At 43.2% G+C, this 26510-nt stretch overlaps 1 protein-coding gene across 4 annotated transcripts; it reads right to left on the reverse strand.

The window, feature by feature from the left end:
* MILR1 (mast cell immunoglobulin like receptor 1) lies at positions 1-21353 on the reverse strand. 4 transcript variants are annotated; one of them, XR_009400497.1, is made up of 10 exons: positions 21285-21353; positions 21148-21189; positions 18329-18604; positions 12592-12879; positions 10843-10953; positions 8766-8855; positions 8158-8214; positions 7962-8030; positions 6875-7088; positions 6134-6788 (listed from the first exon to the last, which is right to left on the reverse strand). XR_009400497.1 is itself a non-coding variant. In XM_059380738.1 (9 exons), the coding sequence occupies exons 1-9, from the start codon at positions 21334-21336 to the stop codon at positions 281-283; spliced, it is 1005 nt and encodes a 334-aa protein (XP_059236721.1). In that variant the 5' UTR covers positions 21337-21353; the 3' UTR covers positions 1-280. The 4 variants fall into 4 exon arrangements, 3 of the variants coding, with proteins under 3 accessions (XP_059236721.1, XP_059236720.1, XP_059236719.1); XM_059380738.1 differs by lacking the exons at positions 6134-6788; positions 6875-7088 and adding an exon at positions 1-300; XM_059380737.1 differs by lacking the exons at positions 6134-6788; positions 6875-7088 and adding an exon at positions 618-3138.
* Positions 21354-26510: the final 5157 nt, after the last annotated feature.

Consider the following 26510-nt stretch of genomic DNA (forward strand, 5'->3'; position numbering starts at 1 on the left):
TTTTATTATTTATATTTCTTAATGGATTCCATTCTATCAGAAATATGTTCAGCTACAAGAAACAAAAATCTCACTGTATTGGATTAAGCAGATCGTAATTTGGTTTTCTCATAACAAGAAGTCTTAGAGGGGTGGGCGTAGACTGTCCAGAGCTGGTATAATTGTTTCCTCTATAGTTAGGGACCCAGACTCTTGATACCTTTGTGTTCTACCATCTTGGGTTTGTTGGCTTATATTTTTATACTTGCTGCTTTGTGGTCACAAGGTGGCTGCTATATTTCTAGTCTTCTTGTCCACATTCTAGTTAAGAAGAAAATCAAAGAGATAAGAGTTAACTGGCCAAAACTCTTCCCTTTTTAACTGGGAAACTAAAAGCTTTCTCAATCATCCCAGTGAGAAACCGTGTTCACACTTCATTGGTCAGAACTGGGTCACCTGGTTATCCCTAGGCCAGTCACTGCCTGAGGGAATGAGAATATCATGATTTATTTGGATCAAACACAGCTTATGCCTTAGGGCTTAACCCTTTCTGAAGTGGGTTTTCTTATCAGGAAAGATGGAGTCTTCTTAGAATCTGCCACATGTGTACTGTCAAATATTGAACATTAACCCCAAACTGAACTTTAAGAAATTAGAACATTTATTGATTTTTTTAAAAAACAAGATAAAGTAAATATTAAATGGCATTATTACAGTGTATTTTGTGTCTGGTTCTAACAGGTATATTTAAAAGAAATCTTTGAACTTTTATGTGCTGCTTAGGTTTGTGTTAATTATACTATCATTACTCACCTGACAAAAATTCCAAACATATGAAGAATAGTGTAATTAATATCAAGTGCTGTCACCCAGCACCAGTTACCATCAACCTGTGGACATCCTGCCTCATCCACCCAACAGCCGTCCTTCCTTATCAGTTTGAAGCAGACTGCGGCTCTCATTTCATTTGTAAGTATTTTAGTGAAGTGTCTTTTGTTAACCACTATCACACCTAAAACAATTAACGCTAGACGCTATTAAGGAATTATTGACAATTTCCTTGGATGTGTGATAATGGTATTATGGCGCTTTTTTTTAATCCTTATCTAAAAGAGACACATATGTAAATATTTTTTTCTTTAAAGATTTTATATATTTATCTGTCAGAGAGACAGAGAGAGCACAGGCGGGCAGAGGGGCAGGCAGAGGCAGAGGGAGAAGCAGGCTCCCTGTGGAGCAAGGAGCCTGATGTGGGACTCGATCCCAGGACGCTGGACTCATGACCCGAGCCGAAGACAGCCACTTAACCAACTGAGCCACCCAGGCGTCCCCATATGTAAATATTTTTGAGTGAAATTACATGATATCTGAGATTTACCTTAAGATTCTCCAGTTTTTAAAAAGTAGTGGAATATAGATAAAAAACAATAGTATCTCTGAGTTGTTGAAGCTGGGTGATGGGTACATGAGGGTTCATGGTATTGTCTTTTTATTTTTGTGCATGTTTGAGAATTTTCATAATAAAAAGTTTTTAAAAAACAGTTCTTTAATATCAGATATCTAATTGATTTTCCATTGTCTCATAATTTCATAAAATTGATTGAAGTTGGTCGTTAGGTCTTTTAGTCTCTCTCTCGCTCTCTCTATCTCTTTAAGAAATTGGGTTGCTTATTACAGGGTGATATCTGTTGTTTGGAACACTCACTATCCTAAAAATGTTAATACTCCCCAAATTGATCTATAAATTCAGCGCAACATCAATCAACTGATATCCCTCTCATGTTCAGAGTTGTTGTTGTTTTTTTTTTAAGAAAATAACAAGCTGACTCTTTTTTTTTTAAGCTATCTCTAAAATTCCAACAATACAAATACAAATACAAAAGGTTAAGAATAGCTAAAACATTCTTAAAAAGAACAAGATTAGAAAATCTGCTTTTCCAGTTATCAAAACTTATTAAAACGAGTATGGTATTGACACAAAAGAGAAGTAGAATAATGAAACAGAATCTAAAGCCCAGAAGGAAACCCACATGTATATGGACATTTATTTGTAACAAAGATGATACAGCAGTTTAGTGGGGGAAAGAACAGCTTTTCAGTAGAGAGTGCTAGAGTTGGTGATGTTCATGCATGGGAGTGGGGAGAGATAGGATGCTCATTTCATACCACACACACAAATGATTCTGGGTGATTGTAAACCAAAATACAGAAGTAAACGAGAAAAATCTTTGGTAGATAGTAATATAGGATAATACTTATATGACCTTAGGTTGAGGAAGTATTTCTTCACCTGGACACACATACACCCAAAAAAAAACACCAGAAAGGAAGAGGTAGACAAATTAAGTTCTTAAAATTAAAACTAGTTTTCATCAGAAGGCAACATTAAGACAGTAAAAAATTAAGTATCAGAGTACGAGAACAATAATACGAGAGGAGCCTGTACGAGAACTCCTAATAAATAGTACGAGAACTCCTAATAAATAAAAAGTCAAAACACCTCCTAAAAAAACAGGCAGAGCACCTCAAACAGGTATTTCATTAAAAAAGAAATCCAAATGATCTATAAATGTAGGAAAATGTGTTCAACCTTAATTAGTCTCAGGGAAGTGCAAACTGAAATCACAATGAGATATCCCGATATGCCCACAAGAATGGTCACATTAAAATGACCGTGCCAGTGTGGAGAGAGAATGTAGGAGGCTGGAAACTCACTGCTCAAGGGAATGAAGAGGGGCTAGGACCACTTGGGACAATATTATGGCATTGTCTCCTTAGTCTGGGGATCAACCCCACGACCCTGTCATTGTATCCCTACACATTTTCAGCATAATTGCATGCACTTGGGAAGCAGCAGACATGTTCATAGCATAAGAGTGGTCATAGCAGCATAACTGTAATAGCCCTCAACTTTCTACAGTCCCAATGTCTATGAGTTGTAGAATGGATAAATTACGGTATATTCAAACAGTGGAATACTCTTTAGTAATAGAAGATGTAATTACAACTACATGTGCCAACAAAGATAAATCTCGCAAATATAATGTTGAGCAAAAGAAACCCGACACAAGAATAAATGCTATATGATTCCATTTATATGAAATTCAAAACCAGGCAAAACTAAAGACGGTGTTCAGGAATGCATACTTGGCGGTGAAACTGTAAAGAGAAGCAAAGAATTGATTCCCCTAAATGAGTAGTGAAGGCAGGGAGGTGCAGTTTGTGAGTGGGGAGAGGCATGCAGAGGGCGTCTGGGCTACTGGCAGTGTTCACTCCGTGTAACTTACCAACCTGTACACGTCTATTTTAATGCATTTTCTTATAATGTGTGCTCTATTTCACAACAACAAAAAAATGTCAAGAATCTATGGATTTAAAAAAGACCCAAAGTGAAGCTGAAATAGACATGACAAAAATGTAGCTATTGAAATGAAACCTTTTCCCTTTCCTTTTCCTCTTCTCTTCCTGAACAATTCAGTCTGAAAGCCTGAACATCTGTGCGGGGGGGATCAGGTAGAGAGAGAAGCCGCAGGAAGTCGCAGCTGGGTCAGGAGGGAGTCGTGAGGACTGCTTGAGCCTTAGCAGACAAAGCCCTTCACAGCACCTGTGCCCTGGTACGTGTGCCACATGTGGCGCTTATTGTGACAGGAATTCTTGGGAGATGGCGTACCCATCACTCCTATATCTTAACGTCACATCCCCTGGGCCTCACCTCTGATTCCAGCTGCCACTGAGACTCCATTCACTTTGTGTCGACAGTGTCTTGCTTCAAGTGAACGACACGTGCCCCCGTTTTCTGCCCTGGTGCTTTGCAGCGCCCTGGGTGAGATGCCAGTGGAAGCCCCCTTGGAATGTCCACATGCACAGCCTCAAAGTGGGGGAGGCATCACCTCCTCGGACAACCCTCAGCCAATCAGGGAGGGAAGCCAACTGATAGGTCCTCAAGCAGACAGTTCTGAGGGACATTTTCTTGTTCCTCAGAAGGTTCCAGTGGAATCAAGCCCCAGTTGCCCATAGAAGTGCCCAACTCAACAGTACACGCTGGTACTCACTTTTTCTCCGGTCCCTTAATGTTTGTTCCTTTGGGTCATGTCCCAGATAAATTAGAATCCTTATCTCAGGCTCTGCTTTCAGGGCCAGTCCAGGAAAAGACAGGGTGTCAGAAGGCCCTAGAAAGCAGCCCTGCGAAATGAAATTACTCCTTGGACGGATAGCAACAGGTGATGTTGTAAGGGGTTGTAAGGAGGGTGGTGATAATCCTTACACCCCATAGCTTCACAATTACTGTACAGTCATTCAGACCTTCCTCTGCAGTGGGGAAGGAGGCAGACGTAGAAAGTGAGCACTAGGCTATGCAGTGCTTGAAAGGCACGGGCAGTGGTAATTATATGGATTGTGTTGTTGGTTGGCTTCTACTAACTGCTTTAAAAGCTTTGCAAGGAGAAAATGAGAGACTATTGATTCAGGGCATGCTGTGAAACCCAGAGGCAATCCGGACTTCAAAACTTCAGAAGATCTTAACTGGATCAAATCCAATTACCTTTATGGTCTGGAGCTTGCTAGCCCCTCCCCACACCCCAGTGTTGACTTTTCTTCCTCTGTTTCTCTGTCCTGCTTCCTCACTCATACTGTCTGAGGTCACCTGCCATAGGACTGTATCCGAGTCCTTGTCTCAGGCTCTGTTTCTGGAAGGAGCCCAAGACAGAACAGCAACCAATGGTGACCGAGTTACCAAGTTTAAGGCCTCAAAGACTTAAAGATTTCTAAGGGGAGCAGCCAATTAGTAGGACTCCGAGTAAGCATCATACCTCAAATAGCTAACTTTTTTTTTGAGTTATCATAGGTCTGGCTGGCCCTGTTCCAAGCCCTTTACATGCATTACCTGAGTTAATTCTCATGGCAGCTCCATAATGTGGGTCTTATTTGTCTCCTCCCTTTCTCTGTCCCCCCAAGTGAATAAAACTGAAACCCGTAACTTATCCAGAGTCACACAGTTAAGACACAACTGAGCCTGAATTATGCTCAGTCTGTCTGACTCTGGAACACTTACTCTCTTGGCCTCTATGTCGCACTGATTTCTCCCCAAATAAAAGTGTCAACATAGAAAGGGCAGAAATTATGCTCATGAATGCTGCTTTAGGGCAACAAAATCCTCAGATTAATCTGGACTTGTGTGCACAGCATCCGTTCCCACCTCGGAGAGGCATTCCCAATGACCACTGCTTCTGCTGATCTTTGCTAGGATTTAATTCCCAGTTCAACCACTGCTAAACTATGAGTGACCTTGTAAAATGACTTACCCCATCTGAGTCTGTTTCCTTACCTGCAAGAGCAAACCAGTAATATCACCCTTGTAGGATGCTAGACAGTTAGTGTCTAATAACTGGTAGTTACGATTTTTCTAGCCAGAGGCCCACTGTTGGGAACAATTAAGGCTGGGATTCAAACAGCCCCCAGAAGAACAGAGCAGAAAAATTTTGGTCAAGTTGTTTTGTTTGTCTAGAACCCTACAAATAGCTTTACTAATAACACCTAGGATGAGAGATTTAAACCAGATATCATCTTGACCCACCCCTGTAGTGGTCTGAATGATGGCTCCTCAAAAGGATTAGTCCACATCCTAACTCCTGCAACCTGAGCATCACCTTATTAAAAAAAAAAAAAAAAAAAATGGTCTTCACAGGGCACCTAGGTGGCTCAGTTGATTAAATGGCTGACTCTTGATTTCAGCTCAGGTCATGATCTCAAGGTCCTGGGATCGAGCCCTGTGTCAGGCTCTGTATTCAGTGGGTAGGCTGCTTGAGGACTCTCTCTCTCTCTCCCTCTGCTCCTCCCCCAGCTCGCTCACATGCTCTCTCTCTCTCTCATAAATAAATCAGAAAGAAAGAAAGAAAGAAAGAAAGAAAGAAAGAAAGAAAGAAAGAAAGAAAGAGGAAGAAATAAAGATAGAAGACGTACTGGGTGGCTCAGTCGGTTGGGCATCTGACTCATGGTTTGCGCTCAGGTCAATCTTGGGGTGCTGGAATCAAGCCCTGTGTCAGGCTCCATGCTCAGCATGGAGTCTTCTTGTCCCTCTCCCTCTTCCTCTACTTCTTCCTGCTCTCTCTCTCTCAAATAAATAAAATCTTAAAAAAAAAGAACAACAACAAAAAAAGGGTCTTTGTAGATATAATTCAGGATCTTGAGATGAGGTCATCCTGGGGGGTCCTAAATCCAATGATCAATGTCCTTATATGAGAAAGGCAAAGGAAGAGAAGGCCATATGAAGACAGAGGCAGAAACTAGAGAGATCTTGCCACAAACCAAAGAACACCAGGAAAGAAACTGTAAGAGACAAGCAAAGATTCTCCCCTACAGTCTTCAGAGGGAGCACAGCTCTGCTGACATCTTGATTTTGGATTTCTGGCCTCCAGAACTATGAGAAAATAGATCTATGTTGTCTTAAGCCACCAATTTGTGGTGATTTGTTAAGACAGTCCAAGCAATCCATTTTCCTATCTCCCACAGAACAGTATTCTCTCTACAGAACACTGATGGGAAATGCAGCACATAAAGGCACACCTCTGACATTGGCTAAATCTTGAGGATTGAGAACATCCATGAAAATCAATATAAATATTTTTGCAGGCTTCCAGAATCTGAGAGCAAATTGAAACAACAGTAGATAATAAATGGGTACTTGGTGAATAATCTTGCTTTCTCCTCACAGTAACCACAGGGACTCTTTTCTTCAGACACATTTTCAAGGTCACCACTTTTTGTTTTAGGCTTTAGACGTTTTTTTTTTCTTCTGAACCTTTGGTCCATGCCTAAAAATGGCAGAAGCATTTTAAAAAACTGTCACCAGTCAGGATCCCACCTGAGAAAACTTGTCTGATGACAAGATTGAACGTACCCAAATAGGCCAAAGGAATAGTGTTCAATCATGAAAAACAGTAATTCACTTTAGGCCGCCAGGGAGATATTTTTACGTATTGATCACATTTGCATTTTCTTCATGTAAATCAGCTTTATAAAAAGGAAATTACTCTGAGATGTAGCTTGTATCTTTAAATTTCAGAAGATGAGTTCAGAATAGATATATCCAGTTTTACAATCATTACGGGCTTCTGAAATGTAAAAGAGAAAATAATTCAGTAAAATTTGGATATATATCCATAGAAACTCTAAAAACCAACCCCCCCTCCAAAAAAACCTCATTTTAGTAGCTGGGTAGTCTGAAAAAACCACGTATTAACTTTTTTTTTTTTTTCGTAGACTATATAAGAATAATTTATTCTTTTTTTTTTTGAAAGATCATTTTTTTAAAAGATTTTATTTATTTATTTGACAGAGAGAGAGATCACAAATAGGCAGAGAGACAGACAGAGAGAGAGATGAGGAGAAGCAGGCTCCCTGCTGAGCAGAGAGCCCTATACGGGACTCGATCCCAGGCCCCTGGGATCATGACCCGAGCCGAAGGTAGAGGCTTAACCCACTGAGCCACCCAGGCGCCCCGAAAGATCATTTTTTTAAAAGATTTTTATTTATTAGAGCAAGCAAGAGAGAGCATGATCAGTGGGGAGAGGCTGAGGGGGATGAAGAAGCAGACTCCCTGCTGAACAGGGAGCCCAATGCAGGACTTGATTCCAAGACTCTGGGATCATGACCTGAGCCAAAGGCAGACGCTTAACTGTAACTGGGGCACCCAGGCGCCCTAATAATTTATTCTCAAAAATGGTTTCGAAGTACCTCTGCTTCCTCCTCTCTGGACTTTTTTAATACAATAGTCTCAGTGTCACATCCTACCCCCCCCCCCGCCCCCGCCATCTCCTGGTGAGATTTGTTAGGAGCTGTGGTGTTGGTTGTTCTTGGCTCCCTGGGGAGGGCATGTTGTCTCGATCTACCCCATCCTTAGGCTTCTAAAGCCCCAGAGTAGGGTGGCCTTACAGGGACCTTGGTCTCATTTTGATAGGATCCTTTTATCCCAAAGTGTGGCTCACCATGAACTCCTGGTGCCCCCTTCTGGAACACAGGGGTAGCATATTGTATCTCCTGGGAGTGTTGGGTTCCTAGGCAGACGACAAGCAACAGAATTACTGGGCCCATAATCTGAATCTCTGATCACTTGAGGGCAGTGGTTTAGCCAGTCCCCCTCCCTCTGGTATGCAGCCTCTGGACTTCACAGAGCACACTTACCATCTTGGGCTGTGGGGACACACTGCCTTGGTTCCAAGCCTGGCACAGATTCCTTACCTGTAAAATGGGAACAACATAAACTGGGAGTTAGTGGTGTTTGCCTAGGACAGGACAGGTAAATTGCTTGGCGCCATGCTGGGAACAGGGCCGGCCCTTAGTCAATATTGGCTGGGTTTGTTCTCATTGTTATCTAGGCCCTAAGTCTGTTTACCGTAAAGGAGCGAATGATGCCTGCCTTAAGAGGGCATACTAAGAGGCTCTGGAACACAGCATGATCATTTCAATGGACATTAAAAATCTCCAAGATATGTTGTTAAGTAAAAAAAAAAATCAAGTTGTAGAATGGCGTATCTGTGACCTGCTACCCTTTGTGCAGATGCTAGTCTCCACACAGACGATCTGTGCCAGGATTTTAAAAAGCTGGTTGTTGCCCCTGTAACATGGGACTGGATATCAGGTGTGGGAGGAAGACATTGTATTCTGATTCCTTTTCTTCCTTTTCTTCTTTCTTACCCATGTGTCTGTACAACCTTAAAAAATAAATAAATAGACAAAAACCTGACACCAACCAACCATACCAATCAAAACACACAACCAAGTTCTCTTACCTGCTTGATTTTCACAGATATTTGCATATATTCCAACTTCCGTGGCCGTATTTCTATAGTCTCCAGGTGTCTTATCTCTCATAGCTTTTCCTACATAAATGGAATCGTTTATGTAGACTCATTAAATTAAACCGATTCAACCGCTTTTTTTCTCATTTCCTCTGCCAAGGAGCAGAATTCCCCCCGAAAATTCTGAAACAAAGAGTGCCCTGCTCGGATAGCCTGCCTGTTGTCCATTGAAGGAAAACCATGGACTCAGCAAGGAATCCATAGCACCCACTTCTCCAAACCAGAAGCCCTTCTGATTTATTTTTCTGGGTCTGGGAGGAACATCCTTTATTTATCAGATTACACTTGAGGTGGCCAGAGACACATTTTCTTTCCTTCACTGAAAAGAACAGTCTGTAAAAAGCTTTGTAATATCTGCAAAGGACAGTAAATTACCCAGCTGAGTTCTATTCAGCCCTGGCCAGTAATCAAGAATACTAATTCTACTTTTACAAGACTTTTTGTAGGGAGGGAAGACAGGTTTTTTGTTTTTGTTTTTTTTAAATGTGTAAGATATATACATTTTGACATCTCTTTTCCAGTCTTGTGTCAACTGAGTTCCTGACTTCTCTGAATGATAACTCTTTAGAGGAGGCCCCAGGGGAAGCACAGGAAGTTCAAGAGTATCCCTTGGTTCTCTCCCTAGCTATGACAGTATCTGCCCATTCTACAGGTCAGAACGCTGAGGCTCAGGCACGTGAAGGAGGCTGGTGCTGAGACACACTGTTGTGTACGCATATCTTGATATTCCTCTACACTTGCATGCCAAGTGAAAAGGCCATTTTGAAATCTTAAGTAGAGGTGATCTTAAGAGTTGAAGAGCGAAGAGCAGTGGCTAAGTAAGGCCTGATGCAGCCCTGAGGGTAGGCAGAGGGCAGTGGCGCTCTTGTTGGCCTTCCTTGACTGAGCTTCCTTGGAGGGACAGAGCCAGCCAGCACACTGACAAGTATAAGGCAAGGCTTTAGCCTTTACGGAGCTGGCACTCAGCACCCACCACCTCGTTTGCAGGGCCGGGTGCACAGCGAAGATTTAGGGCCTCTTGTTAGAAAATTATGAAGATCTGTGCACCCATGTTTGTGACAGCAGTATTTGCTGTAGCCAAAAGGTGGAAGCCAGCCAAGGGCGTATTGCCAGATGAGCGGATAAACTTAGTGTATATCCGCATATGTATCTATGGGTCTGTCTGTAGCAGAAGACCCTTCAGCTCTAGAAATGGAGGAGATTCTGACACATGCCCAACGTGGATGAATCTCGAGGACATTCTGCTGAGGGAGATGAGCCAGTCACAGAAGGGGAGATACCGTAGGAGTCCATCATTAAGGTCCCCCGAGTAGCCAAATTCATAGAGACAGAAGGAAGAGTAGAGGTTGGCAGGGGCTAGGGGGTGGCGGGACTGATGGGGGAGGAGTTTCAGTTTTGCAAGATAAGAAAAGGTCCGTGCGTGGGTGGTGATGGCAGTTGCACAGCAACGCTACACCCAATGTCATCGAGCTGTATACATGACAGGGGTCAAGAGGGCGAATTATATTGGTATGTGTATTTTACAAATTAAAAAATAATTTTAAAGAGAGTAAAAAAATAAAAAAAAAGTATTCAGATTTGGAAGACAGTGACAACAGAGCACAAAACCCAGGGTAGGGCTCTTCTCAGTGCGGGGGCCTTGTGTGACCGCACAGGTCACATACCTCCAAGCCATCAAAACAAGAAGGGTTTCACTAGAGAAATGAGAACAAGCCTAGGTTGTTAGAAAATTATGAAGATCTGTGCACGCATGTTCGTGACAGCAGTATTTGCTGTAGCCAAAAGGTGGAAGCCAGCCAAGAGCGTATTGTCAGATGAGCGGCAATACGAGTGTCCTTTCATAAGCCATGCAGGAAATTGGCTTCATTTACCTTCGCCTTTGCATCTTTTCCTTCTCTCTTCGTTTCCCTCATCTCCCATTTTGTATTTCCCTTTCCCTTCCTCTTCTTCACCTTCTCTTTTGCTTTCTGTACCCAACTCCCATAGCAAACAAAGCTAAAGAACTTACTTGCTTTGTACTTTGGTAGTATCCGAAATGCCAGAATTGAGATGATTACAATTAGCACCAGCAATAACCCTGGAAGCAGTACCTGCAGGCAGAAAGGACAGCTGTCTCCACCTGGAAGAAGACAGCATTCACTGGTCACCACCCAGCTTTCTTTTCCAATGACATTGAACTGTTGGAATGTTCTGGAAAAGGCAGTCACCACTGTCTCCCAAGCTAACTAAGGTACGGTGCACCCCAGTCCCCAGACTGCTATGGACACCTGCCACTCTTGAGAGTTAAGTTGTTAGTGAAGTTCTGGAAGTCACGACCAAGCACATCTTCCACACGGGGTCATACAAGGAAGAGAAAAACAGGATAGCATTTAACAGATGGATTCCTGGCAGCATTGTTAGGATCATAAGGCTCAGAAGAGCCTGGTCATTTATTGGGCAAAGCCCTTAGTCACAATGGCATGATTTATGTCCCCTAAACAGCTACCATTCATTATTAACCACACCCCAGACACTGTGTTAAGCCCTTTGCATGCATTGCCTTATTTATCTCATTGTTATCACTCCCACTTTACAAATGAGTCAAGTAAGGCTCAGAGGGCTTAAATGACTTTCCCGTGGTCACACAGCTAGTAAATGGAAGGGCTGTGACTGTAGGCAAAAGCCTGATTCTGGGGCCTGAGCCCTACAGGCTGCCTCATTTGTTAGAACTTACTGACCACCAGGGTGTGGGCTCTGTTCTGAAGATGAGGCTGGGTGAGGTGTTCACAGCCCAGCATGCTTTACTGCCTTAGCTAACCTCTTTTTCATTCTATCCTTCTCTTACCTCAACGAGTGTCCTTTCGTAAAGACCTGGAAAGGCAGGTTTGAATCTCGAATTCTCAAACTCCTTAGAGTTCTGCACCAGAACATGGCAGCATGGAGAAAGCCAGCCCCAGTCCCAGCCCCAGCCCTACCCACCTTTCCACTCAGGCTCTGACCCGCACCCTAAGGGGTCTTGTGTGCACACAGACCCTCCAGCCTGCGTGTACAAACGTTGTCCATGCCCCCACAGCCCCCTTCATTCGGGGCCGGGGATGCTCAGTTCCTTTCTGTGGGACAGCCTTGGGAGGATGAGCCGAGAATGAGATTTGTGTAGGCCCTGGAAGGTGGGTTCTGACCTGATTGGGTAGGGAATTTGGGTCCAGGTGCCCAGGATATGGTTTAGGAAAGTGGGGATATAGGCTCCAGGTGGGGACATTCTCATGTTTCCCCCTGAACTCCTCAGCCAATGGAAAGATGCATAGTCCCCAAGCACTAGAACAGTGCCCTCCAAAACAGCATCAGGACAGGAGCCCCTCTCACCCCCAGGGGGGTCCTGGAGGTCTACACTCACCAACCCTTGACAGAGGGCAGTTAACAGCCAAGCAGGTGGGCGCAGGTGTTAGAGGTCAATGGAAAAGCAAGGGAGAATCAAAACCCAGCAGCTCTGAGATGCAGATTCTGATGTGATTGCTTAGAACTGGGCAGTGGAAGATCAAGGCAGGAACAAGGGTCAAGTTAGGAAGTCTCCCTACAAGGTCGCTTCCTGACTTAGCTTCTAGGCTTGTCTTCTTCCTTTTATTGGCAGAAATAAGCCCCATCAGGGTTTGTGTGGAACCTCCCAAAGGAAAGGCATTTGGATGCAGATGGCCAACGTGGGAAGTAGGTGGGCAGAGGAGAAGCTGTAGTTTCTGGAAGCAAATCCAAAGCCTGTGGTAAAAGCTCAAGTAGCCCTTACCTGGTGCAGGATTGATGGAGACTGGTTGACTGTATCTTTCGTGGTCAGGCAACTCGTTTTTAGCTTTGCACTTATATTCTTCCCTTTCTCCAGCATTGTTCTTGGTTATGTTGAATTCAGCAGGCTCTCTTACATGCTTGGATATAGGTGGTGATATGGCAACATCTTTCTCAAAGAAAGTATAACTGATGGGCAAAGAGCCATTGAATGAGATACAACGCAGTATTAAATGTTGGTCTGTTTCTGTGTTAACGACACGAATGTTCAACACTGGTGTGATCACTGGGTCTAGAAAAATGAATGTTTGTGTTAATGTGATAAGCAGATTGGATTCACTCACTCAGTCCACAAACATAGATCAAACCCCTACTCTGTTCCCAACCGTGGACACAAAGATGAATGAGACCTGTCTTGAGACATCAAGAAGCTGGCAGCCTATTAAGAAAGACCGATGGTGTGTGGTTAGCTCCACTCAGTGCGGCACAAGCCGGGTGCTGAGAATGCCAGAGGGTGGAGGGTGTCTCTCTGCTTTGAGGAATCAGAGCACAAACTTGCCTTTCATCAGAAGCACGCTCTGGTCATTATTGAGAATGAGTATAATTTTATCAAAGATCTAGTTCAAAGTGTAAAGTTTGGAGGTGATTTTATTCCTAATCTTTATAAGACTACTGTGGGTTTTTTTTAATCAAAGAAATCTAAAAATATCATCTTTTCTAACTATATTTTTATTTATAGAATTCAGCTATACAATTATCTTCTACTTCCTCCCACAAACAGGAAGTAACCCTGATAAATAGATTCAAGGGAATTTTTCAACAGGAAGTACGTGGGTCTGCTAGATTCTGTCAGGGGGCCTGAGTGGCTCAGTTGGTTATGCATCTGTCTTCCGCTCAGGTCCTGATCCCGGGGTCCTGGGACTGAGCCCTTTGTGGGCTTTCTGCTCAGTGAAGAGACTGCTTCTCCCTCTCCCTCTGCCCCCCCCTACTCCCCCCACCCTCATCCTCACCCTTTCACTCACTCACTCTCAAATAAAAAAGAACTGATTCATTAATAAAGCAGAATTACAGGAAAGGAAGGAAAATTGTTGAGTATCCCTCATGTGCCAGGCTTTCTATTCATATTACCTCATTTCACAATAGCACTACACAATAGCACTACACAATAGCACTACACAATAGTACTACAAGGAAGATAGTTTCATGCCCATTCCACAGAAGAGCAAACTGTGATTCAGAGAGGTTAAGAAGCTTGCCCAGGGTCCCTCAACTCCTAAACAGTGGATCCAGTTGGCTTGGACCAACTCCCCAGCAGATTTTTTCTTTAAACAGTATCAGTTTAAACAGAAACCGTGAAATACAGGGATCAAAGTGTGAGTACAATCATAGAAAATAGTTAAGAGTCTCCTTACTCCACCCTCCCACCCCTGAGCAGGAATCCTTGGGGAAAGAAACATCCTTCACAGAGCAGCACCCGGAACAGTGGCCTCCAAGAACGACTTTGGGAATAATAATCGTCTCGGAAAGTAACCTGGGGAATAGCACCAACAGGATATTCTTCCAATGGAACTCTACCCTGTAATTTTCGGGAAGGGGCAGGTGAATCATTCACGAGGAGGCAGAGAGCACAGATTCCTCTCTCAGATGGGATGATCCAAACAAGACCAAGGATTGGTATCTCAAGCGATTGGGAAAATGTACACTTCCCTGAGAGTCTGTATAAAGACTGGTAAAGGGCATCACAGCATCACAGTGATCAGAGTAAGGGAGTACCTACTTGTCACTAAACCAGCTATATTTTCATAAATGTCAAAGATCCCTTTTAAGACTCATTCAGCTGCCACCTTTCCCGTAAGACCTTTCCTAAATCCTCCAAACTGATGCGCTTCCTCTTCTGCCTCCCATCCTCATTATATGATCCACCAGGATGTCTCATGGTCCCCTCAAATAGAACCTGTTTGAAACTGAACACTAGCTACTCTACTAATAATTGAATAACCAATAGGTAGATAAACATATACTAAAACGCCATTGTTCAAGAAATGTTTTTATTTATATTTTCATTCATCCATCCAGCCATCTACCCAACCATTCACTTATTTTATCAGGTAAGAAGAGTTAACATGAGATCTGTTTTCTTAAAATTTTAAGTGCTCAATACAGTATTATTAACTGTAAGCACAATGTTGTAATGCAACATCTGGAGAACTTACACATCTGGCATACCCAAAACTTTATATCCGTTAAACAAGTTTCCATTTTCCCCAGCTCCCCATTCCTCCAATTTTCCCCATCTCAATATATGCACCATTCCTCATCAGCTGATCACATTAGATATCTGGAAATCATTCTTGATTCCTTCCTCACCTTCATGAACTTTGAATCCAAATCTGATCATCTAACAAGTCCTGCTCTTTCTTCCTCCAAAATATATCTTGAATCCACCCACCTCTGTCCATCCTCACCATTGTCTCTTAGATGACTGCAAAAACCTCCCAACCATCCCCAACTTTTACTCTTGCCCCACCTCATCTAGAATGGAATAACTTTGAAGAGGATGATTGGGTCATAGGCCCAGCCTAACTTGGCCCCTTCCCTCTCCAGTCTCATTTGGGAACACAGTCCCCTAATCTGACCTTCAGCCATACCAGCCTCCTGTTAGGTCCTTCCCAACCAGCCAAGTTGGGAAGTTGGAGCCCAACTCCAACTTCCCAAGTTGGAGCCCTCGCACAGGCTATTGACCCTTGACTAGTGACCCTCTTTCCCTGTCTCCTCACGTAGCTAATTCCTTCTCATTCTTCAGGGCTCTACTTAAATGTCATCCCCTTTGAAAAGCTTTCCCTAACTACCCTAAGCAGAATGCCCCACCATCGCCTGCTTCTTCTGTCCTTCACTGTGCCAATTTGTTTTTCCTTCATAACAATCAACAAAGTTTGTGATTATTAATTTGTCTGGGTACTTGGGTTTTGTTCCTCCCCGACTAGATTGTAAGGTCTGCCAGGGCAGAAACAAATGTAGAGCCAGGACTTGGCCCATTTGGGATGTCATTAATATTTGATGAGTGAACCAGCAATCAATGAATTTGAATCCCTGCTGGGCTGGGGACAAGAACATGTCTTAGGCATCACTGAAAATCCAGCAACGCCCAACATAATTACTTGTACAGGCTAAGCACTCGGTAGATTCCTACTAATCTGTTCTAAGAGAAGAGGAAACAGTTTTATAATCTGTCAAAACCGTTCCACAGGACAGGGTAGCTGCTGTAACAAGTTGCAGGAAACGTGTGCATCTACTTGGAAGGCAGGATGTGGGGAGATTTTATACACCTCTGTGGGACAGAAGCTCAGCAAATGAAGACTTGGGGTTTTTTAATCATTAATTAATGGCTTTAGCCATTGAGTTCATCAGTCATCTACAACAAAGCCTATTCCTTGCAGGAGTGCAGGCCCCTCTTATTCAAACAGAGGAAACCTACACCAGTGATGGGTCTTGCCATCCTTTCTCACATTGAACCTCAGTGATTTGAAGGGCATTCAGATGCTTTCCCTGCCAATGAGCGCCTTCTCTCTTCACCCCATTCTGCCCACAGTAGACTGCGACTCTCACCCAGAGTTAAAGCCAATGTTAGGATTGTACTGCTTATCTTCTCAACTCATATTTGAAGGATTGAGGACTGGAGATATATCAAAGGTGTGGCCAAAGGGAAGGTCTCAGGTTGCATAGGGAGCTCGTGGTACACAGGTCCCCCAGTGCTCACCGCATTGCTCTTTCTGCAATACCATGCTGCCCCGTCCAGCCCGGGGCAGCCTACACTGACCATCAGAGAATATTATCAGCTGGGGGATAGTCGGACACTTAACTGACTGAGCCCCACGCAGGCACCCCAACTATCACTGATCTTTTTTAAAGATTTTATTTATTTATTTGAGAGATCGAGAGAGTGAGCACAAGCAGGGAGCAGAGGGAGAAGCAGGCTCCCCGTGGAGCAGGGAGTCTGACATGGGGCTCGATCCCGGGACCCTGGGATTATGACCTGAGCCAAACGCAGGCACTTAACTAACTGAGCCACCTAGGTTCCCCTATCAATGATGGTTAAGATGGTTATAACCTAAAAAGCTAAGAACCATTGAGCTAGAGCAGTGGTGCCCAATAGAACTTTCTGTAATGATGGAAATATTCTATGTCGACATTGTCTAAAACAGCAGCTACTGGCCGGCTGTGGCTATTGAATACTTGAAATGTGACTACTAAGACTAAGGAACTGAAGTTTTTATTTCATTTAATTTTAATTAATTTGGATTTAAATGTAAATCACCCCATGTGGGTAGTGGCTACTATGCTAGAGAACACAGACCTAGGGATCAGTCAAAGATTTGATCAGTAAGTCAGAGTTTCTGTGTTTAAAAGCCTCCAGGTACAGTGCACACATATTAGCTGGAAACCCTCTCTTCCTCTCCTAGGAATCCACTATCAAGGTCGCCTTTAAAAACGAGACCATTCATGCTAGGTTGTGAGAGGTTTAGGGTGGGAAGATGGGAGAGAAAAATATAGCCGTAATAAGATGTGGTTAGGCAAGATGAGTGCTGGTTGACGGGGCACCTGGTAGGTGGTCCCTGCAGAAGGGAGAAGGTGGGAAAGTTCTGGCACTTTGAAGACCCTTGCCGCAGTGTTCACTACTGATTCTAAGACTCCTTGAATCTCCAGAGGAAAAAGTAATTTTCGCCTACATCATGGGAATCCTAGAGTAAAGGATCTAGAAAAGATCTCCACAATTTCCCAAATGGTTCATGCAAAACTTTTTGTCTAAGGCAATCAGGCTACTCTTACCGGAAATGGAGAGAGAAGTCTTTGGAAGAGGAATGCGGGGCTGCCGAGATGTTGTTCCTCAAGTGCCAGCCACTGTGTTTGGCCCCTCTACCTGCTACCCTGCACCCAGCTGAATATGACTTATCTCTGGAAGCCGGGAAGGCACAAGCTGAGCTGTTGGTCATGATCCTTTCTCCTTAAACAGGAGTACTTGGTTCAGTCAACAACCCCAGCCACGGGGGGCTCCACGAGGATCCTGCCTTGATTTGTTAGACCTAAGCATGATCAGCAAATATCTATCTCAATTTCAAACCCCCTCCCAGGACCTCACTGGTTGGAGCTCTGTTTGAAATCAGGCCCCTCTTCTTCTGGTATTATGTTTTTAAACCTGACAGAGAGAGGGGGGGTGGGGAACTTATCCAGGAGGGAAAATTGGAATGGACATTTAATATTTCATATTAAGTCTGGCAATGATGACTCTATGTATTATTATTTAAATAAATCTTCTATTAATCATTTTTTGAAAAGTCTTTAGAGGAGAAAGTAAAATGGACTTATTAAGAATAAAGAACTCAGGGCGCCTGGGTGGCTCAGTGGGTTAAAGCCTCTGCCTTTGGCTCAGGTCATGATCCCAGGGTCCTGGGATGGAGCCCTAAATCGGGCTCTCTGCTCAGCAGGGGGCCTGCCCTCCCCACCCCCTGCCCACCCACCTCTCTATCTGCCTGCCTCTCTGTCTACTTGTGATCTCTGTCAAATAAATAAATAAAATCTTTAAAAATTAAAAAAAAAAAAAAAAGAGAGAGAGAATAAAGATCTCAGTGACATCCTCTTCAGGCTCCTGAGTGAGTATTTGCAGGGGAGCAGAGAACCCACTGTAGGAGAGGAAAGAGTCCCACAAATCACAGGGACCCCCCAGGAACAAGTGCTGTACTTACCCACAAATGTGAAGTTGAACTCACGACTGTATTTGACCATTGAACAGTTAGAAACTTGGGCTTTGCATTTGTAAGGGCCCAGCTCATGGGCTTCTGAGATGCTCAGGTTAAAAATCATGGGTTCACCTTTTCCAGTATGGGTTCTCAGGTGTTTTTCACGCCGAAACAAAAAATAGGTGATCTGTAGTGACTCGTTCTGGTTGGAACAGGTGAGGGATACATTTTGACCCCTCGTGACCACTTTCGTTTCCGAGTCCAAACTTGGAGAATGGAATTCTGGAAAACAGAGTAACACAAGAAAAAGCCTTTGTGAATGTCCCTTAATAACTGAATGGTAATCTGGCCACTGCTTGTGGGTCAAGGTTGTAGAGACACTGGTTCCTGGAAAACTTACTTGCTGCATAGCCAGGTCAACCTGAGTATGAGGAAGCGTCCACACCTACAGAAGCTCCTTCCAGTGATGCACGGGGGGCCTTGACAAGCTCTCTGATGCTTGCCACCTCTTCTGCCCCTGAGAGCTTGAAGGGACATTCTGATTTTTTTTCCCCCTATTTCAAATTAATTTCAAGTTAATTGACACACAGTGTAATGTTAGTTTCAGATGTACAATTTAGTGAAGTGCACTCTTAACGCTGGCTATGCTGACTTAGAGATAGTGATTGATGGCTTGTATCTCTAAAAGATGAGGCTTTTTTGGTTAACATAACAGTACCATTATCACACCTGAAAATTAATGTTTTTAAAATGTCATCAAACGGGGCACCTGGGTGGCTCAGTCAGTGAAGCATCTGCCTTCAGTTCAGGTCATGATCCTGGGGTCTTGGGATCAAGCTCCACATTGAGCTCCCTGATGTGCAGGGAGTCTGCTTCTCCCTCTCCCTCTGCTGCTCCCCCTGCACTGCTCTCTCTCTCTCTCTCATATAAATAAATGAAATCTTTAAAAATAAAATAAAATGTCATCAAACATCTAATTAGTGTTCAAATTTCCCTAGCTTTCTGTTGCTGTTGTTTTTGGATACAAAATGGCCCATTGTAGTTAGTTGATATGTTTCTTCTGTCTTCTATTTATTTGTTTATTTTTAAAGATTTTATTTATTTGACAAAAAGAGATACAGCGAGAGAGGGGACACAAGCAGGGGGAGTGGGAGACAGAGAAGTAGACTTCTTGCCAAGCAGGGAGCCCGATTCAGGGCTCCATCCCAGGACCCTGGGATCAGGACCTGAGCTGAAGGCAGGCACTTAACCGACTGAGACACCCAGATGCCGTCTAGGATTTTATCCTCTAGAGATGCTCTCAACCTTTCATGCATCCGAAAGTGTTTCCTGCAAGGACATTTCTAGTAGTGTTGTTTACATTACAAAGAAAAAAATGGAACAGTCAGTAAAGGGGATGGTTACGTGAACCACGGCTGAGCTGTATTAGGAAACACCATGCAGTTGTTATAAAAAGGGAACAGAGTCTGCATCTACTGCTTACAAGGATGTCTGTGATTACTGTTATCTTAAAAAAAAAAAAAAAAAAAAGGACAAGTTATGGAAGAGTTTGTTTACTCTAGAACCGACTAGAGAACGGCTGATGATAGCTCATGGAAGTGGAAGAGAACTGGAGGGCATAACAGCACTTTCCTATTCCATATAGTAACAGTGGTAGAGATCCTTCATTATATCCTGGTATTTGGGTCAAACAAAAACTGACAAGTGCTTTTCCTCTGTGAAAAAGTTTAGATGATCTTATGTCTGTTTATGGGCTTAGGCTGGGTCGGTTAACTGGATAAATTGGACTTCGGGGCGCCTGGGTGGCTCAGTGGGTTAAAGCCTCTGCCTTCGGCTCAGGTCATGATCCCAGGGTCCTCGGATCGAGCCCCACATCGGGCTCTCCGCTCAGCAGGGGGCCTGCTCCCCCCAACCCGCCCCCCCACCCACCTCTCTTTCTGCCTGCCTCTCTGCCTCCTTGTGATCTCTGTCTGTCAAATAAATAAATAAAATCTTTTTTAAAAATTGTACTTCGGACTTCATAGAAAAGGCATTTTTCCCTCCCCAAATAACCTGGCCTAGCATTTATTGACAGTTCACCACAGGATACGCCAGGCGCTCTGCTGAGGGACATGGTTTGTCTCACTGAGTCCTCATAAGTCCCCCACCCCTGTAGGTGCTTTTATTATATTACAGAGGAAAGAGATTAAGTGTCAAGAGACTAAGTGGTATTTCTTCATGTACCCAAGCTGCCTGCTGGTAAACAGAAGAACCAGGGTTACGACCATGACCCTAGCAGGTCTAGCTCTATGATAATAAACTACCTCCCAATATATATTTTTATTTTGTTGCTTAAATTGTTTTATAATCATTATGTAAATGATTTTCTACATTAAAAAAAATAAATAAATAAAAGGCAACAGGAACACCTGAATGGCTCAGTCAGTTAAGCTCAGGTCAGGAGCTTGGGGTCCTGGAATGGAGCCTGGCGGCTGGCTCTGCACTCAGCGGGGCAGGGTGTCTCTCCCTCTCTTCCTGCCCCGCTCCCTGTTCATATATACTTTCTCTCTAAAATAAATAAATCTTTAAAAAAATTTTCATTGTACAAAGAATCTCAATATTTTTTCTCTAAGTCTCAGGAACGAGGCTTCAAGTCCTGGCCTCACATGGCTTCATCTTAAAACTGTAGACTTTATAAACTGTAAACCAAAGACTTGACTCTTTGGTCGCTCCTCTAAAGGCATAGAAAGACTTGATCCTGAACGGTGGCGCTGAAAGCTGACCATCCGCAGCGTGTCGGTGCAAAAGGCTTTGGTAAAAGAGAGAAGGAAGTAAATGAAACTTACTGTTTGTTCTTCTGGTGTCACAATCCAGGGAAGCTTTTCGTACTGAAAGAGAGAAAAGGAATGTGAGAAAACCCTTTTTCCACGTCATGTTTTGGCTTGGAGACTCTGCAAGCTTCAGGATGGCGAATGAACCTTACATGTCAAAGAAAAAATGCCCCAAAAGAACAGTTTGTTCAGATGTCTCCACATTCTCTCAGAAGAAATCAGAAAGGAGGGCAAAGAAGATGTGTTGCTCATATGGGAACTCTGAGTCATTCAGGGACTTCCTCCTTTTTTTGACCAAGTTAGAGAAATTGGAGTTGCTGGGGGCGAGCTCGAGAGAATAGGACTGATGGGTGTGACTGTGTGTTTCCCCCGATGAGTTCTTGTACAAAGAGAGTGATGTGTCAGGTCACCCTAACTCTGGCTGCCTGGGAAGCTGGACAATGGGATGGAAAAGGGAAAAGATGATTATGATTTTGTCTTTGCAAAAACCCACCTGGTCTCTCTCTCTCTGGATTCAGCCTACCGCAAAAGGATTTGATGGAGGTTTGGTTTAGTCTTGGGAAGCAAATATTCTGTCTGGGGTAGATACACATAAAAGAAGCATCAGTAATGCCTCATTGTGCTACATGCTAATTCCCCAGGCCCTGCTCCAGACTTTCTAGGGATAAAACCCGGGCCTCTGAATTAGAAGGGCCAGAAGTCTCACAGTCTCTACCTTACAACCCAGAGGGGCTTGTGACTCCCTTCGATTTGATCTAAAATTCTCCTGGCTCTGTGAACTGGACTCAGGAGTAAAACCCCATATTCCAGTGTCACCAGTCTGAGTTGGGGAGTGGCAAGTGTTGAGGGGCTTTCCAACTGGATGGAGCTGTGACCTGGCCGGGCGCCTTTGGTAGTGATTTCTGTTACCACTATCGGGCCTGCCCTATAGGTCTGGTACTTTCCTGTGGACAAGTGCCCTCTCTATGGGGAAGCCAGTTCCCTGCGCAGGTACACATTCTTCTGGGACACTGCCCAAACTCCTGTGTTTAGTCACTCTAGGTGCTCCTTGCTTGGATTCCCCAGGTCCCATCCTGTGGTGGTCAGTCATTCCAGGTCCCACACCTGGCCATTCCCAGGGGACCGAGCAAAGCCAGGGTCTGCTGCCTGGCCACCACCATCTGCAAGCCAACATGAGTTACCTCTCAGTGCCTGGAAGGCCTTTATTCCCTTCTGACAGTAAAAGTTACTCCTTCAGCAGCTACTCTTCAAAAAAACATGACCCTCAGTGCCTGACAGTGATTTTCCATTTAGGGATACTGATGGTCATTTCTCTCACTAAAGAGAGGGAGGGAAAGAACCTCACAAGTTTAATCTCTGGTGGGATGATCCTTCATGTCAGAATTTTTGCCCAAGGGTTTTTGCAGAAGTTTTTACAGACATTGCTGTTTTGACAGTTTCCCATCAATATCTCATGCATCCTTGCCTGGCCTGGGGTTGGGGGTGTGGGTGGTGGGGCTAATTCCTGGGAACCTTCATGACCAGGAGGAACCGGGAAAGGGGTGATACTTTCAGAGAAGCTGATGTGTCGGGGGCATTTTCTCCATGTGAAACTCAGCTGGGTCGGGAAACTTACAGACCACAGCTTGGACACAAAGACAGCTGAGGAAACCAGAGGAAGTGCTACTTACAGCTGTTAGCAAACACTGGTTGCTAGGAGTGCGTTAGTGGGGCCCCAGGAAAGGAAAGTAATCTGTCTAGGGTTACAGAATAAATCAAGAGTGAAGTCTCAAATGGAAAAAAGAAAAGTTTATCCATGGACCTGTCACATTTACTAAAGTAAAGTTAGTATATTCCTTTCTGTTGTCTAAGAGCTTTACACTGATAATTTCATTTAATCCTTATAAAATCTCTATGAGGTATGCAGAGGTATTAAAAATATTTAACCACCAAATAAAACAAAACACACAGGGGAAAAACAAAACAAAACAAAACTAACAACCAGCAGAGCAATGGAAATATATAGCTCAATGCACAGATCAAAAATTTAAAAATATATCCCTTCACCACCCCCTCTTTTATCTCTAAATAAACTAAGCTACTTAACTAGTGATGTACGTTTTTATGCAAGTTGTTAAACAAATCATTTTCATAATTTCCAAAATTTTTTTTGATTTTTAGAAATGGTTGGTGTGGTCTTTTGATACAGAGCTCGCTGGGATGACTTGATATAGAGAACTACCTTGATCTTTTCCAATGAATTCTTTGAAATAGATGGCCTTTGGACAATGTGTAGTCTCAGATAAATAGAATTTCTCTTCACATCAGAATATTGTGCATGGTAGACATTTCTCCAAAGAAAACATCCAAATGGCCAACAGACACAAGGAAAAACTGCTCAACATCACTCAGCATCAGGGAAATACGAATCAAAACCACAATGAGATACCACCTCACACCAGTCAGAATGGCTAAAATTAATAAGTCAGGAAATGACAGATGCTGGTGAGGATGCAGAGAAAGGGGAACCCTCCTACACTGTTGGTGGGAATGCAAGCTGGTGCAGCCACTCTGGAAAGCACTATGGAGATTCCTCTAAAAGTTGAAAATAGAGCTACCCTATGACCCAGCAAATGCACTGCTAGGTATTTACCCCAAAGATACAAATGTAGTGATCTGAAGGGGCATGTGCACCCCAGTGTTTATAACAGTGATGTCCAAGATAGCTAAACTATGGAAAGAGCCCAGATGTCCATCCACAGAATGGATAAAGAAGATGTGGTGTAATATACACAATGGAATATTGCTCAGCCATCAAAAAATGAAATCTTGACATTTGCAATGACATGGATGGAGCTAGAGGGTATTATGCTGAGTGAACTAAGTCAATCAGAGAAAGACAATTGTCCTATGATTTCACTCATATGTGGAATTTAAGAAACAAAAGAGAGGATCATAGGGGAAAGAGGAAAAAATAAAACAAGACAAAATCAGAGACGGAGACGAACCGTAAGAGACTCTTACTCATAGGAAACAAACTGAGGGTTGCTGGAGGGGCGGGGGATGGGAGGGATGGCGTAACTGGGTGATGGACATTGGGGAGCACTTGATGTAATGGGCACTGGGTGTTATATAAGACTGATGAATCACTGACCTCTACCTCTGAAACTAAGAATATGTTATATTTTTACCGAGTTTAAATTTAAAAAAATTTTTTTAAGTTTTTTTTTTTTTTTTTTAATTTATTTGACGGAGATCACAAGTAGGCAGAGAAGCAGGCAGAGAGAGAAGCAGAAGCAGGCTCCCCGCTGAGCAGAGCCCTATTCAGGGCTCTATTCCAGGACCCTGGGATCATGACCTGAGCCAAAGGCAGAGGTTTTAACCCACTGAGCCACCCAGGTGCCCCTAAACAAAAATTTTTTTTTTTAAAGATTTTATTTATTTATTTGACAGAGAGAAATCACAAGTAGACGGAGAGGCAGGTAGAGAGAGAGGAAGGGCTGCTGAGCAGAGAGCCAGATGCAGGACTCGATCCCAGGACCCTGAGATCATGACCTGAGCCGAAGGCAGCGGCTTAACCCACTGAGCCACCCAGGCGCCCCCTAAACAAAAATTTTTAAAAAGAACATTGTTCATGGTGTTAAATCTTCAACCCTCAATAAGCAATAATAATTACAAAATTTTAAAACATTTCAGCCCTTATAACGATGTTTGTAGTTTTTCTAAATCTGGTATATCTATCATCTTATATTTCTAAATCACAAAAGTCATTTAATCTGTTAGTATAATATTTATCCTTCCATAGAACTTTACAAATATCATTTGGTAAAGTAACAGGATTCAACGCATTTGAGTAACTGTAGAATTCACTTATTTTCACTTCTGCCCCCAGACAGCAAATGTATTTTCACATAATAATTTTTTTTTTAAATACCACAATTTTCTTCTGGGAATCGATACTTTATTTTGTTTTGTACACACACACAGGTGATGTGCCATGTTTTCTACATTTCTCTAGTATCTTTTACTTGTCTTTCATCAAATTAATCTTGTAAATCTAAAAGTAGTGTCTCAGTTAGAATATCACTGAGGATAGAGCTCCCAACAAGGTCTCATTTTCCAAAGACTTCACCATCTCCGTTAACCGTAATATGCAAGATTCTATAGTTCCCAAACTGTTTGTGCTGTAGGCACTACCAGCCTGCACAGGTCCAAAAACCTTCCAGTTTTCACCATCGTCATGCCCAAGTTTTGAGATACTTACTTAACTGTCTCTGAGGTTTATTTGATGAAAGGTGGTAAAAACAGAAATCCTTGGGCACACACATGAAGGTTTCAGCATGATTCACATCCTTAATGACATCACCCAGAAATGACTGAAGAGTTAGACACCCCCCCACACACCTGCCCGAGGACCGGTTCCTAAGCCACAGAGCCTCATGTGAGTTTCATGAGTATATGACCTATGGGGGAGTGACAGAAGGAGAAGGGAAAGGGCTTGAGAAGTAGGGCTGGACAAGGGAAGGAACAAAGGAATGAGAGGGATTCAGCTGATGTACAGCAGATCTGGGATAACCAGGATGCCTAGCCCTACCTAGCGATGGGAGCTTGTCATGAGATGAAACTCCAACTCCCTCCTCCACTATATGCAATCACTGGGGAACACAGGTCCACCTTCAACCAAAAATTTACTTTAGCATGTGTTAAAAGCTTTATACTTCTTGGAAGAAATTTGAAGTGGCTTCTACCACACCAGCTAATGTCAGAATCCCTGCATCCAGAGCTGTGTCTTATAGACCTGGAATTTTCCCTCTGGATCTACAAGGGTGCAAAGAGAGGCACAGGGCATCCCTGCTCTTTTGCTGGCCATCACAAAAAACTGCAAATACTTATGTGCTCATCGATTGGAAACTAGTTATTTAAATTCAGGCACTTCTTATAATGGTTTTCTTTTGACATCTGGTTCTTTTATTAAATAGTTTTATTGAAATATACATATCATAAAATTAAAAGTATGCTAGTTAGGTGGTTTTTAGTATAACCACTAAGCTCTACAACAATCACCACAATATAACTTTAGAACAATTTTACTACCCTGAGAAGAATTCCCATACATGATGAGATTTTTTGGAGACTTTTTTTTAAAAAAATGAGGTAGTTTGGGGCGTCTGGGTGGCTCAGTCAGTTAAGCGTCTGTCATAATCTCAGGGTTCTGGAATCGAGCCCCACATTGGGCTCTCCACTCAGTGAGGGGTCTGCTTCTTCCTCTCCCTCTCCTTCTGTGGTCTCTCAAATAAATAAATAAATAAAAATATTTTTAAAAAATAAAAATGAGGTAGTGCGAGGGGCGCCTGGTGGTTCAGTTGGCTGAGTGTCCAATTCTTGATTTCAGCTCAAGT

The sequence above is a fragment of the Mustela nigripes genome, chromosome 16 (genome assembly GCF_022355385.1).
Source record: "Mustela nigripes isolate SB6536 chromosome 16, MUSNIG.SB6536, whole genome shotgun sequence".
Taxonomy (NCBI): domain Eukaryota; kingdom Metazoa; phylum Chordata; class Mammalia; order Carnivora; family Mustelidae; genus Mustela; species Mustela nigripes.

Bases quoted from the DNA above. Each gene is read 5' to 3' on its own strand.
- MILR1 (XM_059380736.1), bottom strand. From the start codon at position 21,336: ATGTGGAGACATCTGAACAAACTGTTCTTTTGGGGCATTTTTTCTTTG. The intron at 12,880-18,328 runs GTAAGTACAGCA...TCATTTTTCTAG, and splicing joins GTTCAACTTCACATTTGTGG to ACCCAGTGATCACACCAGTG. The intron at 7,089-7,961 runs GTGAGCCACACT...TTTACATTTCAG, and splicing joins GGGGGCACCAGGAGTTCATG to AAGCCCGTAATGATTGTAAA.